At 37.9% G+C, this 21,930-nt stretch overlaps 2 protein-coding genes across 2 annotated transcripts; one reads left to right on the forward strand and one right to left on the reverse strand.

Moving 5' to 3' along the window:
• The first annotated feature begins 2,031 nt into the window (after positions 1–2,031).
• Positions 2,032–4,943, forward strand: LOC121981880 (protein WRKY1-like). Its single transcript, XM_042534646.1, has 3 exons — positions 2,032–3,316; positions 3,417–3,542; positions 4,400–4,943. Exons 1-3 carry the CDS (start codon positions 2,556–2,558, stop codon positions 4,542–4,544), a joined length of 1,032 nt encoding a protein of 343 aa, XP_042390580.1. The 5' UTR covers positions 2,032–2,555; the 3' UTR covers positions 4,545–4,943.
• Positions 4,944–13,232: 8,289 nt separating this feature from the next.
• On the reverse strand, positions 13,233–14,928 carry LOC121981885 (flavonoid 3'-monooxygenase CYP75B137-like). Its single transcript, XM_042534658.1, has 2 exons — positions 14,031–14,928; positions 13,233–13,931 (listed from the first exon to the last, which is right to left on the reverse strand). Exons 1-2 carry the CDS (start codon positions 14,892–14,894, stop codon positions 13,299–13,301), a joined length of 1,497 nt encoding a protein of 498 aa, XP_042390592.1. The 5' UTR covers positions 14,895–14,928; the 3' UTR covers positions 13,233–13,298.
• Positions 14,929–21,930: the final 7,002 nt, after the last annotated feature.

Consider the following 21,930-nt stretch of genomic DNA (forward strand, 5'->3'; position numbering starts at 1 on the left):
CCAGCCGAGTGTGGCTGATGTATATTTTATATGTAGTAATGTTTCATATTGTCCGCCGTACAGGGGAGGTGTTGTCGAAATTTCCTCGGACAGGGACCCCCTCTCCCCGGGGCGTGATCGATCAGATGATCCTCCTTTGCCAAATCCTAACCTCTACCGTAAGTTGTGGGAAGCTTAGTTTATCTCACTGTGACTCATCCTGATATTGTGTATGTTGTACATGTGGTTAGTCAGTTTGGCACTATACCCACCACAGTTCATTGGACTGTTGTTCTTCGCATTCTTCGATATCCTCGGGAAACTCAGTTTCAGAGTCTCTTATTTCCTTCTACTTCCTCATTAGAGCTCTATGCATACTCTGATGTTGATTGGGTGGCTGATCTTACGGATCGTAAGTCGGCCACTGACTTTTGTATTTTTCTTGGAGATTCTCTTATCTCTTGGAAAAGTAAGAAGCAAGATGTTATTTTGATATCCTCCACAGAAGCTGAGTATCGTGTCATGAATACCACTACTTATGAGATTGTTTACCTACGTTGGTTGTTTACATATATGAGAATTTTTCTTCAAAAATCTACTGTTCTTCATTGTGATAATCAGAGTGTCATTCAGATTGCGCAATATAATTTTTCATGAGAGAATGAAACATATTGAAATAAATTGTCATTTCACTCGTCATCATCTACAAATTGACATTATCACATTGCCTTTTGTTCCTTCCTCACTGCAGATAACTGATATGTTTACCAAGGCTCATTGTGTTTCATGCTTCTGATTTTTATCTGACAAACTCTCAATACTTCTGGTTATAGCATCTTGAGTTTGAGGGGATGTTAGATTATATAATTAGAATTATTTATTTATAACCTTGAAGATAATATAATTTTTTACCTTTTTAATTTAGGATTTAAATTTTTTTGATAATTCATTATATAAAACTTTATACTATTTATTTTCTAATAACTTTTTTTTAACTCGATTACTTTTCTTCGACATTAATTTCCACAACCTAGATTTGTTTGTCTTTTTGTGACTGGAGCGTTGTCTGAAGATTTTGGATCTAAAGTCCTCAAATTGCATACGTGGAAAGAATTTCATTGTATGTCCTTATGCATATGCGACTAGGCTTCCTTTTGCTGTTGGCTGTTTCTGTATCAATCTGCCTATAAGACTTGGATTTTCACTTTTCCTTTTTTTTTTTTTTTTTGATGTGCCTTAAAATGTAAATTTAAAGCTCAATCCATCGTTAAATATATAATTGCCTCACAATGAATTTAACAATCTAGAAACCTAAGAATTTGATTTTGAAAATATACAATTGATTTATTTCTACCTCAAATGTGCATTTTGGCTAATCTATCGCACGACAGATTTTACATGTTTCAAGAAATATAGTTTGACTCAAAGTTTTTTTTCATAAAATTTTTGAAAACTGTTTAAAATTTTCAAAGCCAAAACAATATTTTGATTAAATAACTATTGTTATAAATTTGTATACAATAATAATCTATTTGAAGAAGAGTATTCCGATTTTTAAAAATAATTTTGTTCAACCGAATTACAAGTGCAGCAGAAGTGGGTCCCACCCTTCCCTATGATCTGTCACGGTCAACATGAAATGTCGGCGAGTCGCCAAAACATTTGCTGCCTCAACTGATACAACTTCAAGTTTCCCTCGTTGGGATCCGTGTTCCTTGAATCTTGATCGTCCAATTGGAGATTGGCAACAGTCAGACCAATTACATTTCTATAGCGCTTGGAGGGAATCCCACACCCTAAAAGCAAGATGTTAAAATCGCAACACGACAACCGACGACTGGCGCAGAACTTGAACAGCTTAAAGCTACCCAAATGGAAGGTGATCGAGCCCCGGTCTACCACAGCACCGTCCGATCTTCCGTCAACGGCCAAGATCTCCCTTTGGAACAGCGAAGTGGCCAGAACTGTTCGTCTTGGCGAGCCTCCATGGTTCGATAAAATAAGTGCGCCAATCTCCGCCTTGCGAATGCTTAACCTTCGCTCCTTCACTGATCGAGGAGTAACCAAACAAAGAACCTCTCATCTGCAAGCGGTTCCTAGGGTTTTAATCCCGCCAAGGGTTTCTTTTCTCTGCGTTTTAGCTTGCTTCCGATGTTCCGCGACGAACTATTTCATGCATATTTATGTCTCGCGGAATCTTAACTTTATTGCCTAAAGCTCGTTGCATTGCAAAAGGCAGCAGCTTTACCTGATCGGTGCGGTCAAAATTGGAACTTGGATACCCACTGCTTGGTTACCTCTTTCCTCCCTACTGGTTTTGGCGTTGGGTTTTTTCTTTCACTTTATCCTGCTTTGAGTCCCTTGGATATCGTGTGTCTTTTTTAGCTAATCTAACCAGTTCAGATGACGGCCGATCAATCTTCCCTCTTGTATTGTTTCAATCAATCTGCTTTCTGAGATTCAAATGTTCCTACTTGAAGGTAGAGAAAGATTGCTATATCTTGTGAAATGTGTCATTTTTATATGCTTTATTAATATCTGATTGCTGGGAGAATTGGAGAAGTCGTTTGTTTGAGATGGAGGGAGTAGAAGAAGCTACTCGGGCAGCCGTGGAGAACTGCCACAGAGTGTTGAGCTTACTCACTGAGGGCCAAGATCATCCCTTGGCTTGCAAAAATCTAATGGAAAAGACAGGGGAGGCCATTTCCAGCTTCAACAAGGTTGTTTCCATGCTTAGTAAAGACGTGGGTCATGCAAAACTGAGGCGGCTCAAGAATCCCCAACAGCTTCAATTTAATCGTAGCATTTTCTTAGATCCCACAGCAATATCTAGAGCTGACCTTTCTCCACTATTGCTCCAATTCCTTCCAAGAGACCTATCACAAAAACCAGCCATTGACTTTAACTCCACTGCTAAAATTGCTACACTAACCCCTTCAAGGATGCTTCCTGATAAACCTGGTGTAGAAATGGAGACTGCTTCCAAGAGCAGTGTTCAAGTTGCTTTCAGCAATTATTCACCAGCTCATTTTCATTTCCTCCGCCAGCAGCACAACAGCCAGTTGTTTAAGCTTCAGCAACAGCTCAAGCTCCACAATGGAATGTTTGGGAGAAACAACAACTCGAGTTGCACAGGGACTGTGTCATCTTCTAAGTCCTTTTTGTCATCCCTGAGCATGGATGGGAGCATGGGAGGGCTGGGCTTCAATCTGATTGGTGGGTCAGAGTCGGTCAATCCAATCAACTGGCACTTACACAACAGGAGGTGCACTAGTGGAGGTGATGAAGGCAGTGGCAAATGTGTTAAAACAGGCAGGTGTCACTGCTCAAAGAAGAGGTTGGAGCTTCCCTGACATGATGACTTGATTTCATTTCTTTTTTCTTGCAAGAAGATGTTCTGATTTTGATGAAATCAACCTTTCCTTGTCCTTGTACAGGAAGTTAAGAGTGAGGAGATCCATTAAGGTTCCCGCAATAAGTAACAAGATTGCAGATATCCCTTCTGATGACTACTCTTGGAGGAAGTATGGGCAGAAACCAATCAAAGGATCTCCTCATCCTAGGTATCAAATAGTAAAAAACTTATAGTTTTCTTGGCTTTATAGAACAAAGAATTTAGTTGCTTTTTACAAGACATGCTTATAATTCAAGCCCAACATATTCTTCCCTACTTTGTTGTCATACTAATACTATCTTAGATGAAGTCACCATTGATCATTTTTCTTATTCTTCAAATAAGAAAACTATATGGTTTTATTAGCCATATTGGTTAGCCTTTTAGAACTTTAACTGACATCTAAAATTGTAAATTGCGAAGGATCAGTGCTCATAACATTAGGTAAGTTACTAACTTTCCTCGTAAACATTCACAGCTTTTGTTTGTGCTTTAATTAAAGGGTATTGCTAAATGGCCAGAATCTGGCCAGCTAGAATATATGCATGCATGTATATGCATGGGTATTTTAGTAATTTCATATGACCACATTAATTATATGCATATCCATGCATGCATTTTAATTGGGAGATAGAGATTTCTAGCTGGCCAGATTCTGGCCAGCAAGATTTACTCTTAATTAAAATACCAATTAGCATATGAGACTGTTGGTTATCACATGTTAGTTAAATGTAGGCGCATTATTACTTAATCTGACTTTCTGATACCAAGAATCATGAATTAAGAGCATACTAAATCACTGACATGCAAAACATTAGTCAATAATGAATTTTAGCAACAAAAATTCATCTGCATAGATTAAAAAAATTATGGAAAACTTAGCTCAGTTTCAGAGTAATATCTTCAAATAAATGATATTCTATCCTCTGAAATGTTGTACATTCAGCTCGATTTGACATCAAATGCCATGTCATTTGCTTCTTCAATGAGATCATCTGCCATATTTGTCTGTCTTAAACCATGCAGAGGATACTACAAATGCAGCAGCTTGAGAGGCTGCCCAGCAAGAAAGCATGTAGAGAGGTGTGTTGAAGATCCAACAATGCTGATTGTGACATATGAAGGGGAACATAACCATGCCAAGTTATTAACTCAATCTGTTCATGCATAGATGTTGATCAAAGTGCCAGTAGCAGTAGTTGAAATTCTATTTCCTTCAGGACACACCAGAGCAGCGTATCCTGTAAATATTCCTTCTCTTCAAGAAAAGCAAGTCATGACATAGTTATTAGATGGTTTAGGTTCTACGTTGGAATTCCATGATAGACAAGGAACGGGCACTCTGTACTCAGAGGTCCACAAAAGGATGTTTTTAATTGGTCGCAAGAAAAATCATTGACAGTGGAGAATTCTTGCAACTTTTTTACTTGTTTTAACTTTGAACTAGTTTAGTTGTAAAAGAAAAGGCAAACTGAAAATTGTAGAAGGGAACTGATAATGAAGAGCTAAAAATGTCAAAAACACTTGTGTTTTGGCTTAAACGAAAGGAAGAGTTATTTTTGTATATACCTGAATGAGTTTATTTAAGGCTACTTCATTCCTGCTTGTGCTTGCCTAATTCAATATGTTATTTATCACAAGATTGATTAAGTGCCCACTGTGCAATTTGAGCAGCCAGTGCCACACCTAAGAACTTAACCTTTGTTGTTACAATCCCTGTGATTTCAGCTAGAAAAACTGATGCGATAAGTCAGCTTCAATTCCCACCATTATTTGCCGTTCAAAAAAATGGATTGAAATAGCAAATGATTAGCAAAGATGTAACATGGAATGAGTGCATTCAACTGTGAAGTAGGACAAAGCATGAAAATAGGAAGTACACAATTATAATATAAGTGTTACAACATTTATACCGATGACTGAAGTCTGAAGTCTTCCATAATCTCATTGGTTATTCTTTTATTTATCTTATCGTAAATTGCATCGATCTTTTGAAAATAACAGTACGTTCAACTTTTCTTGAATAAAAGATCAAAAACAATGAACAGACCAATCCAAGATCCCAGTGCGCTGCTAAGGTGGGTCGATAACCATTGAAACACGTTTTCATGATGTGTCTTCAACATTATTATCTCCGTCCTCCCAACATCACTTGCATACTCGATCTCCACAAAGATATGTGTTTTCCATGTAAATGGGTGGATCTGGTGCTTGTTGTTGGAAGGTGGTGGACTCTCAAATAATTTTATAAGAAGAGAAGAGTTGTAATATAAAGATTTATGTATAAAGCTGACTTGTTCAATAGAAATCTCTAGATCATACATCATTAATTAGATCCATGCATATATTCTATTTAGGTATATAAATTCAAGATTCATATATTATTTTGGTTCATGTACATCAAGCATTTATTATACTTCATATATATTCAAGTTTAATTCAACTTCTAACATTTTATTTTAAACTTGAATATTTCTTTGTAGCAAAAAGATAATTATACTTATCTTATGCGTCCTTCACAACCTTCCTCAAGTTATGTGAAGGGAGGTAAATCACGGGATCAGTTTATAGCTGACCACTAAGTGACCAGAGGGTAGAAGGTTTTTTTTTTTTTTTAATTTGAATCTTCCTTACGCCAAGCATGAATCTAAATCTTTGAAAAACATCAAATTTGAATGACTTTATAAAAATATCAGTAACTTATTCATATTCTTCATATACTCAAGTTCAACTTCTTTCTTTACAATGTATTCTCAAATAAAATGATATCTTATGTTAATATATTTGCTATATTAATAAAACACCATATTCTTTGCTAAAATTTGAGCTAACTTATTATCATTCATGATCTTTATAACATCTTTTGGAATCAAATGAAGTTCCTATAATAATCTTCTCAATCATATTGATATAGCATGACAAGTGCAAGAACTAGCTGCAACATACTTGTTAGTTAGAGCCCTAGAGTCAATCATATGATGATTGTTATATGGACTCATTGTATTATATTCCTATATATATATAAAGACATTTATTTTGGTTATTATACTTACTTGTATTGGTGTCAAATAACTAAATATAATAGCGTCCTTGAGTAGAAGGTTCCTATCTATATCAATCGATTGGTTGAATCGGTAGTGAGATGGTATAGAGAACACTACTCTTAATCATTCCTAGTCAAGTATTAACATTCAGGGACAATGTTAATGCGACGAGACTAGCATGTAGGTCAACTCGATGACTTGATCTCACAAGTCATGGATATGGAGATATCAAGTTGACACATGGGTATGCATTGGAGAATGTATACTGAATGACCCGTCATGAGAAAGTATCATGGATCATTATATGAGTGTTATATACTTTCTCATGTGGCTATTAGTATGACTATTAGTCCTTGGACCTGAAGTCACCATGGTTCCCTACATAAGGAGTTGCATATTTTGGCTTCGTCAAACGTCACCCGTAACTGGGTGGACTATAAAGGCGATTACTGGGTATGTAACAAATTATGCGGAGGGATGTGAGTGATGTAGATGAGATCTATCCCTCCTATATAATGGGGGTGACATCGTTATTCTTGATAGAGTGAGACCACTAAGTGCATGGTCATGCCCAAATGAGTCAATATGAAATATTGAGCTCATTTGATTATAGTGAGTCTACTTGGAGTTCAAGATTTAGATTGATCAGAGAATGACACCGTCTATGCCTCAAATTGATCAATCTAGATGTCAAGGATAGAAGGACATTTGTCATATATTGTGAAGATTCACAATTATTAGTCACAAGGTGATGTTGGATCTCAACATTCTTGTAACTTGGATAGCAATGATGTATTGCTAGATGCCGTTCATTGTTTATATTTCTAAATAAGATTTAGAAACATTGCCAACGTTACAAGAACCTATTGGGTCACACACAAAGAACGAGTGGATGGAGATTAGGTTCATATGATGAACCAACTGGATTAGGTTCATATGAACCAAAATTGGATTAACAGTAATCCGAATTAGACTTATTGGGTTAGACTCAATTAGATTCAATTATTGAATAAGTCTAATTTATAGTTGATTCATTGAGTCAATTTATATTAATGAATTGTGACTCATTAAATTGAAATTGACTTGAATCAAAGATTGGATTTAACTCAACAAGGAAGATGTGTGGTCAAGTTTGACTTGACCAAATGGGAAGTTGAAACATCAAGTATGACTTGACTAAATGCCACTTCATGAAGGATGACTCATCCTACATGGCATGGCCAACAAATACATTCTTGCCACATCATCTCCACATCATCAAGGGAGAGCAAGAGGCATGGAATGTCCATGTGTGGCCGACCATATGAATGCAAGATTCATTGGCATTGAATGTAATTTATTGGCATTCCATGTGTGGCCGGCCATATGAATGCAAGATTCATTAACATTGAATGTAATTTATTGACATTCCATGTGTGGCCGGCCAAATGAATATGAGATTCATTGGCATTGATTTGAGTGTGATGGTTGTTGTCTTCTTCCTCCTTAGCTCCTTCTTGTTCTCATTCTCTTTTTGGCCGAGAGTTTCAAGCAAGGGAGTTTATGCATTCTTCCTCCTCAACCACCAATTTTATCATGACTAGATTTACCACTAGAAGCTCTATCATCAATATCCTCAAAAACAACACTTTCATCATCATTGCCATCACAGTTATGTTGACTAGCCCTCTGTGTAGTTACTCCACCAACTTGGCTTCTTTGTAATTCAATAATTATAGCATCTTGTCTCTCTAATTTATCTAAGATTTGACTAAATTTGATTTTTCATGTGCTCTAAGATTGTCTCAAGGCACGTTGTTCAAGTGATTATCTAGTTCTTGCTTCCTTTCCACTTATCACTATTAAAGTAATTTGTTATTAGTAAATCACTCAACCCACTAAGGTTAGATATTTAAAGAATTTAGAATTGAGGCAATTCCCTGTAAGCACATTCGTTGATTAATTGAAAATTTTCATGGCAAATAATAATGATTATGATAAAAGATAGGAATTAAATGAAGAACACAACTTAATAGAATTGATAAATTTGAATTGAGTGATGAAAAAAATTATTAGAATTGAATCTAAGAAGATACCATAATTGAATCTAGGTAAAATTTAAGAGAATGTAGAATTGAAAGATAAAGATACTTGAAAAAAAAAATGCTAAAAAAAAATTTATCTGAATTTAATTTAGGCATATGTCAGAATTGAATCGAGACTTAAAAGAAATATAAAATTAAAAATTAGATACTTTTAATAAATGCTGAAAAAAAATTGTTAGAATTTAATCTAGGTATACTGTAAAGAAAATACAGAATTAAAAGGTAAAAATTTGAAATAAATGTTGAAAGGAAATTTGCCCGAATTTAATTTAGGCACATGTGAAAGATAAAGAATGGTAGAAGAAAATGTAAGTTTACTCTTTTTGTTTCCTCTTTTTGTTTTTTCTTTTCCTCCCTTTTTCATTTTTTTCTTCTAAATTTTGGGTCCCCTTTTTTTTTCTTTCCTATTTTTTTTTTAAATTATAATTTTTTCTTTTTTTTAAAAAAAAAATAATAACTACAAGGCAAATAAAATTTGCTAAGATTGGAATGATTGAAAATGACCTTAACCGAATGCTTAAGAAAGCACGGATCTTCATATAAGAAATGGAAGACGTTATAACTTTGGAATTGAGATTGATAAGGCTTTAAACGTCCATAAGAAAATGTTTTGATAAATTTTAATTCAATAAAAAAACTAACAGAGTCTCATTGTTTTTTTAGAGGGAAAAAGCCAAAAGATACATATGTGGATCCCACCTTATTATTTATAGCTATAAATGACCTAAAAATCCTAAAAGGTTAAAAGAAAATTCATTTAGTAAAAACTTATAAAGACTAAGTTATTTTGAGTTTATAGTACCATTACAACTCAAATAAAAATATAAATTAAGCATAAATTGTGTTGACATATTAAATATATCCCTACTATATAGACATAAAATTTAAATGGCTGATTAAACTTATCTAAAACTTGAATTAGATTAACTAAGTCACATAAGTTGTTCTGGGTCAAATCTTTTTCAATTGTAACTTTGATCTTCATATTTTTAATTAGCACATTAAGTGTTTTTTTCATCATTTTAGCCTTAATTCTTGTAATTTAGCCTCTATAGATGTATAATAGATCATCTTTAATATGGGTTGCTCATTTTCTTCCATAGCCTTACCTTAGCTTGATCCATATGAATAACTTGTTAGCTCGTTGGTTAGCTCATTGGACAACTTATTTTCTTTCACTCCATCACAAAGAAAAATAATTGACTTCGGTATGCGTCTTAGAGCATCCACAGTGGTTAAAACCCACTGTGAGCTCTTTCGTTGCCACATCTACGCCACATCAAAAGTTAAAAACCTCACACATCTTTCCACTATCAAAAAACCTCTCAACAACTTCTTCATGGGTCCTACACTTTTCATTATATATAATTCACATTTCTCCTTCATATTTTACATTATACACCATTCAATTTTTATAAAATTTAAATTTACCACTTGCTAACATAAAATAACATTAATAATTAAAAAAAAAAACATAAATATTACAGTGCATCAAATGAAAAGACATACATTATAATAATATATAAAAATAAACGTAAACTCATCTACACCAGGTCATGTCTCTGTTTAATTTTTTCCACCATTTTCTCATGTAAATAAAGTTGTCCTGATGTCATCTCACTAGTATCCTGTAATGACCCGACCCTCTTGGCCCATTTGGCGACCTCTCATGTCGTCGACCGTCGGCCCTTATGTCGTCGGCCCATTTGGCGACCTCTAATGTTGTCGACCGACGAACCTTGGCTGTGCCGTTACTCACTAGGACTTTCCACCCCTGGTCAGTGGATTTTTGCCTTCCCCAGGATTCGAACTCTAAACCTCTAGGCTTAAGTATTAGAGTTTATGAATCCTGGTAATCAAGTGAGATCAATATCCTTCATAAGAATTTCATAATCCTTATGAAAGATCTCGACTTCCCGCAGAGCCATTTTTTGCATTTGATATTCTTTAATATCTTGCCATTCTTTGTCGATGTTATGTTCCATTATGTCGCCCTCTCTGCTTTAGATTTGCCCTTCCTCTTCGCTGCCTTTTGCGCTATCGGACGAATGCGGACTTCAGAGTCATCTAAATCAACACTTGTATCTGGATTTGATGTTGAAGTGTTTCCTCCTGACTCGGATGTCCTTGCCTTCTTGTTAGAGTAATGAGCAAGTGGTTGTGGAGTATATTTCTCGTAGTCTTTGAGAACCCTCCACACATGCATATACTTAAAATCCTTGTTATTGTTGTTGGCTTTCCACATATTCAGTGCATTCTCCAACACATTCTCGTTACTCTAACCACTTTGCCAATGAGTATAAAAATTATTATAAGTTGCAGAAAATTTATTTACCATCGGTGCAAACCTGTAATAATGTGATTTCAGACGCTGATAGCTTCTCATCATAGATCCAGTGGGGTGATGTTTGTTGTAGTAATTAGCAATACGTTTCCAAAAAGCTTGATGTTGGTGCGGGAAGCATCCGACGATCGAACTTGTGTTTTGATAATGGCAAAGGATTCAAAGTTAAGGTGTTTTGTTTTCTAACAAGTCTACTTGAGGATTTCAGGAAAGTCCTAGCTGCGGTTAGGCAAAGGGAAAAACCCTAAGGGGTGGTAACTCTAGGTCATAGGGGGTGGTAACCCTATGCGGTAAGTCTTGGTAGGTCGACGTCTTCAGGCAAAAGTCCTAGGGGGTGGTAACCCTAGGTGGAAAGTCCTGGTGTCGCGAACCAGGTGAAAGACTGGACTGGCCGGGAAGCGGATGTCCAGCAGAAAGTCCGGAAGCGTCGAGTGCTGAGCAAAAGTCCAGTCGATCTGGAGGATCGACTGGCAACAGGTAAATCTCCTAAGTGGAGTAGGTGAGGGCGCGTTCCCCGTAGAGGGAACAGTAGGCGTCGGGTCGACCTAGGGTTTCCGGTCGAAAATCCGAAGTCAGACCCGGACAGTCCGGAGACTGTCGAACTTTCATTCATATTTATGATATTATGTGTGCTAACTTTGTCTTGTAGGATATGTGTGTAGTTTGTAGACTAACACATTGTGCAGGGACAAAAGAGCAACATTAGCCTCGGATGAACAGTGTCCGAGGCGCCTCCATGGAGCTTGGAGGCGCCTCGGGTGTGAAGGTGAGCTGGCTGTGCGCTGGCTTTGGAGGCGCCTTAAAGGGCAGTGAAGGTGCCTTGGACCGCAGCATGGAGGCGCCTTGAAGGCGCGTGAAGGCGCCTTCAGAGGGATAATGCGCGACTTGATCAGCGCTTATCGACGCATGCAACCCGGGGCTTGGAGGCGCCTCGGACAGCCTTGGAGGTGCCTCCAGCGCCCTTTATAAGCAGTGTTCGAGCACCTCTTTCAAACACAACTCTCTCTGAATAATCTCTTGCTACGTGCTGCGAACCTGACGACCCAGAAGTGCTGCGACGCGACACCAACGACCCGGAACTACGCTTCTCCATCTTTAGTTGTCGGTATAAAGTTTATGAGCTGTAAATTCCTATAATTGTACAAATTATCGTGCTTATAGTTGTTGCCCACCGAAAGCGATCAAGGATCGCGGGCCTTCGAGTAGGAGTCGATCTAGGCTCCGAACGAAGTAAATAGTTTGCCTCTTTGTGTGATTGTTTTTATTTCCGCTGCATTTACTCGAACGGTTTTACGATTCCGAAAAACGAAATAGCCGCGAGCGCTATTCACCCCCCCTCCTCTCTAGCGCGGTCTCGATCCAACACTTGATCCTTCTGGTCATTACCAATGATTGCATCAGTGCTTATAGTTGTCCATGACTTCGCAAGGACCACATCTTCATCGGGAGACCAAAATCTTCTTTTCGATTCATTTTCCTCCAGCTCAACTTCACGCTCTTCTTGTGATGAGTGTGGTGGCACCTGAGTTGCTGGAACAGATGATGGCGTTAGAGATTCTTTGTCGCTGATAGATGGATGAATAGTCGCCCTTCTAGATTCATTCGAAAGTATGACAGGTGGTTGATTAGGAGAAACCCCGTAAGGATAATGCATTCCAAGTTGGCTACCCATTGTTGACCAGTCTTGGGATGGATACATACCAAATGGAGCTGAGGCGGTGTTACTTGGATTCCGCGGCTGCAAAAAATTTTGAGAACTTTGGGAATTTGGAAAATTTGGAGAATATTGTGGAACATATGAAATATTTTGAAAATTTGGAGGATATTGTGGTTGAGAGAAAAAATGAGGATATTGGATATTTGGAGGAATGCGAGTATTTTGAGAAGATGTATTTCCTTCCGTATTTGAAGAATTCAAAAGATTCGTAAAGGAAGTATTGAGATTTTCATCCATAACGAATACAAATAGGGAATGAAAGGAAGAATTGAATTGAGAGCAAAGATAGCAATGGAATGAATGGAATGAATGAAATAGATCACATATTTATAGATTTTTTATATATTAAAAAATTTAATTATAACCGTTGAACAACGACTAAAAATTAGCCGTTGCTCAACGGCATACAACGGTTGTTCTCACTGAAATGAGAAGCAAATTTTAATTACCAGACTTTTTGATTTTTTTTAATTATTAAAAAAATTAAAAAAAAAATGAAAAGACGAAGAAGCAGCTTGCTTCTTCGTTTTAATCAAAAATCCTCCTTCCACTATGAAAGGAGGTTTTCGCCAAGTCCACGTCACAGTGGGAGCTCTTTCCGAGCTCCCACTGTGGATGCTCTTAGAGTATTGGTTGTCAACGAGACTTACATAAGTTGAAACAGTGCAGATAGTACAACAATAAATAGGACTTGTATAATTATTAGCTTGATGAGGAAGGAGATAAGAACTCTCAATCAACATAAAGTTCGAATATCTAGTTGATGATTTCTTGCTCTTGGAATAAGAACAAGTGGTCGAGCCTTCTTCAACACAATTCCAAACACCCCACTGAGCTCAAGTTCATGCCCTTCTGGCAACTCCCAATCAAAGCAGTGCAGGAAGGAAGCCAACATGTATATTATCATCCTCTGCGACAAAGAAATCGCCACGCATATCCTCCTCCCCAGTCCAAATGGCAGATAGATACAAGTATTTCCACGAAAATCATAATTCTGATTCCCCTGTAAAAATCTCTCGGGTCGAAACTGCAAGGGATCTTCCCACAGAGCAGGGTCTCTGTGAATTGCCCAAACATTTATGAAGACCTTGGAACCTTTGGGAATGGTGTACCCACCTAGTACGAAAGTGGAGCTGGGCGAGTGGGGAACCAGCAGAGGAATCACTGGATGCAGGCGGAGCGTCTCCTTCATCACAGCGCAAAGGTAAGGCAATTTTGGCAGGTCTGACTCTTCCACTAGGCGTCCTTTACCGACCACTGCGTCGAGCTCATTTCTTACTCTCTTCATGGCTTCGGGGTTGCACATCAGCTCAGACATCGCCCATTCTACTGCACTTGTGGATGTATCTGTTCCTGCCATTACTAGATCCTAAAACAAAAACAATAAAACAGAGTGATGTTAAGTTTAATGTGTGCGTTAAGCTAGCGAGATGGAATTGAGTAAAGCAAAATAGATGGAGGGACGTACAAGGAACAAGCCCTTGACATTGTCCAGAGTGAATGACTCCTTATCATCCTTTTCCAGAACCTGCATCATCACTTTTAGGAAACCTTCGCCGTGTTTCTCTTCTGCAAACTTGGCAAACAACAAAGTATAACGCTCATAAAGTTCCTTCATCCTCCTCGACAAACCCTGCAAATCCAGCGCCGCAATCTTCGGAAAAAAGTCCGACACGTTTGGCACTGACAACATCCAGATGGACTCCTGGATCACCTTCCTGAACTGGCTCGCCGCGTCGTCGCTGGGCGTCACTCCCCATAGCATGCCCGTCATCACGTGGAACACCGTGGTAAACACCAGATCCCGCACGGCTACCGGCTCGCCGGCGCGGAGGCCGGAGACGGTCTGCTGGACCTCTCGGCACCGCAGGTGGCTGACAGCCTCGATGCCGGAGACGCTGAGGAGCTCGCGGACGGTGACCTTGCGGAGACTGCGCCAAAGCGGGCCGTGGGGGCACCACACCATGTTATGGCGGAGGGCGTCGGCGCTGCAAGCGGGGGGGTCGTGGTTAGCCAAGGCCTCGTCGTGGTCCTTGAAGGCCTCTCGGACAGCGGCTGGGGAGGAGAGAACGACGTGGAGCTTTGAGCCGAGGCGGAGGCTGAGGACGGGGCCATGTGTGAGGGCGAGGCGGCGGAAGTAGACGTGCAGTTCGGGTTCGAGGGAGAGGAGACTTCCAAGGAATGGAAGGCCGAGGGGCCCAGGGGGTAGGGGCGGCCTTCCTCGGCCGCAGCTCCGCCATCTCAGCCACCGCAGGAGGAAGACGGAGCAGAGTAGGGTTAGGAGAGAGATGGCGAGGTAAGACCTGATGGAGACCTTGTTACTTCCCTGCATTGGCGTACGATGCAATCAAACTCCTGATACTCAGCGCTATATATTAAAGCCCATCACCGTCTTATTTTTCCTCTACAATGTAAACTTACCGATGACGATGGAAGGAAAATTCACCTTGACTCAATTATTGAACAGGAAGGTGGGACCATTAACTAATTAACATGTGTTTCAGGCCTAAATTCTTGAACCATTAACTGATTAACATGTGTTTCAGGCCTAAATTCTTGAACCATTAACTAATTAATATATATATATATATATATATATATATATATATATATATATATATTTTTTTTTTTTTTTTTGATCCTGTCCGAAAGCTGAATCAATGGACACTGGGCACGTGGCGTTTTCCAACGACTGACGTAGATCTCCTGACTGCTAGCACGGGCCTCTGCTGAACCTGCACAGAAGTCGGGCCGGGAAGGGGTTCCCGGCGACGACCCTCCGATGCTCAAGTCAGGTAAAGCTCGACAACAAGAAAGTGGCTCCAAGAATCGTAGAATGCGTACCTCCGTCGAAGGATGAGAGCCTTTATATAGGGCTGTGGAGAAACGGGTACACGGATACCGAGGTGTACACGTGTCCTTAGCCCATACCCAAGTAAAGGTCTGTCAGTGAGCTTACCTGACTCCATATTGCTACAGTCCAAGCACGTCTTCGATGGGACAGCGGATCCTTCTGCTGTAGGATTTTGAGTATGGCCTGAACGTAGAACATGCCTGCTGTCAGAATAAGATGTCCCTTGTCCTTTTCCCCTTACCCCTTGCCTAACATCCGGCCGGACAACCTTCGCCTTACGTCCGGCCGACCGGATATGTATGGTGGTTGGGAGATTCTCAGTCATGTGCTTGGTGGATACTGCTAGCAGCATGCTACCTCCTGTCTTCGGCCGAGCGTGCCCTCCGCTCGGCCTTGCGATCTTGTCCAATGAGCGCCGGAACCTTGCCTTTCGCCAGGGTGCCTTTGACCATCAACTAGACACCGGCCGGCCGGCCGATCGCCCCCCCCTCTCCGGCCAGCCACCTGCCCTTTGACTTCCACGTGGCGTTGACTCCACAGAACGGGGGTCCCCTGTTCTTACCGCCGGATCATATATATATATATATATATATATATATATTTGGATATTTTTTTTAAAAAACTTATTTTTATTATTAAAATGATGTTTTATATAAAAATAAAATAAGAATCTCATTCTAAATTTTTAGATTACTCCTTTTATATTATTATAATATTTTTTTTGTCACAATTATTAATTTTAAATAATTTTGATTAATATTAAAATACTTTTACATTTTAATAATTTTGCCTATTGTCTACTCATAGTTTTGACCCACGTTATATTAGTTTTGACAACTACTAAAATAATTTCTACTCTTAAAAGTTAACTATTGGAATAAAACTAACAATTCTAATAAATAGCCAATCTAAGTGGTTAGGTTCCAACAGCTAGTAAATGTAAGCGTCCAATTCTAACGTTTTCAGTTCCACATCTAGAAATTACAAGTAGAGAAAAATATTAGAGTCTAATAAATAAGATTTCATTCTCCCATTTACAAAATAAAAAAATTATCTTCTCCTTTAGCAAAAGAAACACTCCTCTTGCACGAAGTGTTAGACCAATTTAACCTCTTTTTTGTGAAGCTTCATTTGCAATATTTATTCTTAATTATCTTTTAGAAGAGTTGTTCCCTCTTTGCTTGTGGATTTAATTTTTTTTATGAGTTTTCACATTGATGGGCGTTGAAGTAGTTTTGTATTTTTTTTTTTAACTAATGTTAACATAATTTTACTAGCACGAAGACATCTGAGATTAAAGAAATTAAGATAAGACATTTTTTTCATATGAGATACCTTTTAATGATAATAAAAATAAAAAAGTTTTTTTTTAAATTTTTTTTACAGTTTATTTTAACACTATTTTTTTGTATAGATTATTGTGTTTTTTTAGCCAAACCATATGCATTTATTAAAGACACTCAAATTCTGAGGAAGAAAGGAAAACAATAGTATTAGCTGACATTGTCATATGAGGGGAGATAAAATTGTAGTAAGTAAAAATTTAATTTTTTATAGCTAACGCACCCTTGGGGCCTAGATCTTCTGTAGGTAAGAAAATTTAGTATATTTATTAAATCTAATAAATTTAATAAAGCACATGTTAAGAAATATTCTCAGAATAAAAGGATGATTCGATGTTATAATTGTAATTGATCTTGTCAAAAATCTGAGAAAATAAAATTATCGGTATGACGTGGCTGGAATGTTGACTGCATCTCCATGACTCAGATGATGAGTTGTCTTCTATATTGACTAAGTCGTCGGAAGTCTTCTAGTCAACGCTACCTGTAAACAGTGATCGGGTTGCCCCGATCCCTGACACCCCGATGCTCGAGGCAGGTCCCAATAATATATAAGAAACAGGCTAAATGAATAGTGGAATAATGAGGCCCCGGGGAGGGGGGCACCCTCGGATGGATCGGTGAGCTGATCGCGATGCTGATCGAGTCGTCACATCCCTGAAGAGTAGATACATGTCCACCAGCTGAGTAGCTGGATCCGGCGACTCGGAGTCGGATGCGATATGGATATGCAGGACGACATACAGTCTAACTACAGCAATAGCTCGCAGGTCAAAATAGCGGCACGAAGGTCGGAATACAACAGCGACCCGCAGGCCGGGATATGACAACACCACATAGAGTAAGAATGTATACTAAAAGTCTACCTTTTTGTATAAACATTTATTTTGAAATAAGAATCACATTGGTCAAATATATACATTTATATGTTAAATGTAGTTGTTCATTTAATTTATATTGAAGATAACATGGTGTGTGGTGTCACACAGAAGATCATGTTATTAGTTCTTTATAAATTATAAATAGTTGCTCACAACCAAGATGGAATGCGACAAACCATGGGAATGGTTGTAGTATAATTTGGTATTAGTTTATCTTGACTATAAAATTATACTAGTACACTCTGAGTGTATTGAGCAGGACCATTTTGAGGTTGCTCTTTTTATACTGACTGTAAAAAAGAACAGGACATTTGTTATTATGGATGTACGCACTCTTAATCATTATATAATAACAAGCACGTATACTTAATATTTATTTTTTTAATTTATCAAAAGGTGAGATTTAGTTCGTTAAATCAATAGACCCGATAAGTTGGGAAATGATATTATTTATATGGTGTGTTGTTGATTATAGAATGAAACTGTGTCCTAGTGATCTAGGTTGATGATGCCTCCTTGAGGAGCTCATAACGATTGTCATGTAAACCCTGCAGGTGGACTTAGTCCGACATGACAATAAGGTTGAGTGGTACTACTATTGGAGCTAAATATTAATTAAGTGAGTTGTCAGTAATTCATTTAATTAGTGGACATTCGATATCTTAAACACAAGGAGACTAACACACTCATGATAAGAAGGAGCCCATATTTTAATGTAGGATTGATGCGGTAGTGCAATAATAACTCTTTAGTGGTATGAGTTATTATTGATGAACTTAAGTTGGGTGTTCGGGGTGAACACGGGAAGTTCAAGCTCATTGGGAGACCAAAACTAATTCCTTTTCTCGGTCCCTATTGTACCCTCTTATTTATAAAGTCTTATATCTACCCAAAGCCCAGCTTCTTAACCATGCTTAAGGGCCGGCCACATCTTTGCTTGGAGCCCAAGCAAGGGGCCGACCATATCATAAGAAAAGGAAGTTTTATTAAAAATAAAATTTTGATAAAGTCTTTCCTTTTATGATATCATCCACATGGTTTTAAAAGAGAGTTTTAAATTTTAAAATCTTTCCTTTTATAGCTTTTCTACAAAGGATTAAAAAAAAGAGAGAGATTTGAAATATTTCTTTATTTGTAGTTATCTATAATGTGAAATAAAGATTTTAACTTTTGATAAACTTTCCTTTTTTGTAACCATGTTTTAAAAGAGAAGTTTTATTTTAAAATATTTTCTTTTATAGATATCCATAAAAGGATTTAAAAGAGAAATATTTTAACTTATAAAACATTCCTTTTATAGCTATTCACAAAAGAGATTTTAGAAGAGAGATTTTAATTTTGTTTAAAATCTTTCCTTCCTTAGAACACAATCTTGTGGCCGGCCATACCATGATAGAAAACGAAGTTTTATTTTTTGTTATAAAACTTTCCTTTTTTGCAATCACCAAGGATTATAAAAGAAGAGGAGGTGGTTCCTTATGGTTTAATACATCTCTTATTCCTCTTCTCTATTCCTTGTGGTTGGCTCTCCCTCTTCTCCCTTTCCTCTTCTTTGTGGCTGGTGGCATCAAGCCTTGGAGAGACATCGGTGGCCGGTTGCTTGGAGAAGAAGAAGAAATAAGTGAAGGAGGTATTGCATCCTAGTATCCTTTGGTGGAAGGTGGCCAAAACTTGGAAGCAAAGGAAGAAGCTTGGGTGGATTTCGTCTTGGTAGATCGTCGCCCACACGACGTCCAAGAGAAGGAGAGGAATACAACAGAAGATCAAGAGATCTATAAGCTACAAAAGGTATAACTAGTTATTTATTTCCGCATCATGACTAGCTCATCCTTTTGTATAGATCTTGAAAAACCAAACACAAGAGGTTATCGATTTTAGGTTATCGTTTTGTTATTGATTTTATTTTTCGATTTCATGTTTTCGATATTGTGCTTCTATTGAGGTCTCTGTAGTTAAACCTAGTTTATTGTAAGAAGTTAAATATCTGATTTCTTTGAAAGGTTTTGTCTAAGAAGTGGTGGATGATCCCATACCCAAGAAGGCCTAGTGGCTCGCCATGTTTAACCTAGAAGCCGATCTTTGAAATAGATATTTAATTAACTTTTGTAATATGGCTTAACTTATGAAGAACACATTGGTTAAACTTGGAATAAAAATGTTAAGTATCGTTTCCAATCCAAGTTTAACTTCTGAAGGACAATTTGGATTATTAATGTTAAGCATCGTTTGCAATCCAAATTTAACTTCAGTAGAGCACATGAGTAGCTAGGATAGTTCTATGCTTGTACAAATTTTTGTACAAGGGAACTAGAACAGTATTCTGAGTAGCAACCAACAATTGGTATCAGAGCTAGGTTTTACATCTGTGTGTTTGGTTTTTAGTTTAATTATGCACATGTCATACATATTTTAGGCATGAAAATAGTAGGATGTGCAAATAGATTAACTCTGTGGTTGCAGACTCCAACTATTATGACCTATTGTGATTATGTGTGATTGGACCCTCGGACATGTCGAGGGCATTTTATGTATATGCATGATTGTATTTATTAAATACAGCAGGAGTTGTATTAGTTTTAGGATTTTACATTTTGTTCGATCTAGACTTTATGTACATTCCTTTGTGGAATATAGGATCGATATATGTAAAATTTTATTTTTGTCGCAGATTGTATCCTTGCGAGGCATGGTGCTATTTGAGGACCAGGGGCGCAGCGAAAAAAGAAGCTCAATGGATGTGACGACATGAGACCTAGGGCTGGCGGCTAGGTTTGATGACTGCTAGGGCTGGCGGCAGACGGAGGACAGCGATGGAAGAAGTTATAATAGTTGGAAAATTATTTTTCCATATTTATTACTTTTATTTGCTGTGATGTGTGTGTGTGTGCATGTGATGTGTGCTTGCATGTTAAAATCCTCATCTTAAATAACTAAGTGGGAGAGAGATTTTAAATAAATTCCACGGTCTCCATTACTGGTTTGTAAGTGATGCAAACAAACTTGCGCGTTCGCTTTGAGTGCCTTCCTCCACATCGGATGAGTTTGTTTGCGGATCACTAGATCAAACTTCCTTTATGGATGATTATAGGAAATTATTTAGGAGCGTGTGATCTTCTCCATCTGAAGGGGCACAATTTTATTTAATGGACTAAATATCAAGTAATGGTATACACTTAAGCGCATTTAATAATATCCTTTCTATCAGAGTCACTGCTATTATTTGTGTGAACGAAGGAATACCAACTATTAATTTTATTTGTCATAAAGTTAGGTTGAGAAGAATAAAATTAATAGGTAAAACCTCCTCTTACAAATGTTTAAATTTGTATACGTCCACACTATCGTGACATACAAAATTTACGGTGTTTTAAGGTGTTGGTGAATTTAAATGATATTGTTTGAGGAATCAATATTATTCTAAATTCTTAAGTTTTGACCAAAACTTATTTTGTGATTCTTAAGATTTCAAATGGCCTTCAACCCACTTGTTGTTATTCTAAAAGAAAACAAACTTACTAGTCCCAATTACATAGATTGGAAAATAAACCTGGACATTGTCCTAACTGCTGAAGGCTATAAGTTTGTACTGTTAGAGGTCTGCCCTAATGAGCCTAATAGTGATTCTAGTGAAGAGGAGATTGAGTATCATAAGAAATGGGTCAAGGTAGATGAGATGACACGGTGTTACATTTTGGCTTCTATGTGAAATGTTCTGCAACATCAGCATCAGGCCATGCCTACTGCCTATAACATGATGTATAATTTCAAGGAACTCTTCGGACACCAGAATCAGGTTGCTAGGCAAGAGGCTATGAGAAACTTAATGACAGCCACCATGTAAGAGGGGGCACCCGTAAGGGATCATATCCTCAAAATAATGGCTTACTTGAACGAGATACAAATCTTTGGAGCTGAAATCGATGGAGAAATCCAGGTCGATATCATTCTCCAAACGCTACCCAAAAGTTTTGAGCAGTTCTGCCTGAAGTACAATATGAATAAAAGGATTTATTCATTGGCGGAACTATTGATAGAACTTCAAGCAGCAGAAGGGCTATTTCGTCATACTTCTCAAATCCACTTTGCTGAAAATGTTTCTACTTCTAAGTCGAAAGGCAAGAAGAAGAAGAAGAAACAAGCTGGCTCGGCAAAGAAAGTAAATTGATCTCTAGGTACTCGACTAAAAGCAGGAGTGAAGAAGCTGAAAGCCAAGTGCTTCATTTGCAAACAGTTTGGACATTGGAAGGCAGACTGTCCTCGTAGGAAGGAGAACAATAAAGATATATCTTA

This window comes from Zingiber officinale, chromosome 1B (assembly GCF_018446385.1).
Source record: "Zingiber officinale cultivar Zhangliang chromosome 1B, Zo_v1.1, whole genome shotgun sequence".
Classification (NCBI taxonomy): domain Eukaryota; kingdom Viridiplantae; phylum Streptophyta; class Magnoliopsida; order Zingiberales; family Zingiberaceae; genus Zingiber; species Zingiber officinale.

Bases quoted from the DNA above. Each gene is read 5' to 3' on its own strand.
- LOC121981880 (XM_042534646.1), top strand. From the start codon at position 2,556: ATGGAGGGAGTAGAAGAAGCTACTCGGGCAGCCGTGGAGAACTGCCAC. The intron at 3,317-3,416 runs GTTGGAGCTTCC...GTCCTTGTACAG, and splicing joins TGTCACTGCTCAAAGAAGAG to GAAGTTAAGAGTGAGGAGAT. The intron at 3,543-4,399 runs GTATCAAATAGT...TAAACCATGCAG, and splicing joins AAAGGATCTCCTCATCCTAG to AGGATACTACAAATGCAGCA.
- LOC121981885 (XM_042534658.1), bottom strand. From the start codon at position 14,894: ATGCAGGGAAGTAACAAGGTCTCCATCAGGTCTTACCTCGCCATCTCT. The intron at 13,932-14,030 runs GTACGTCCCTCC...TTTTTGTTTTAG, and splicing joins ATGTCAAGGGCTTGTTCCTT to GATCTAGTAATGGCAGGAAC.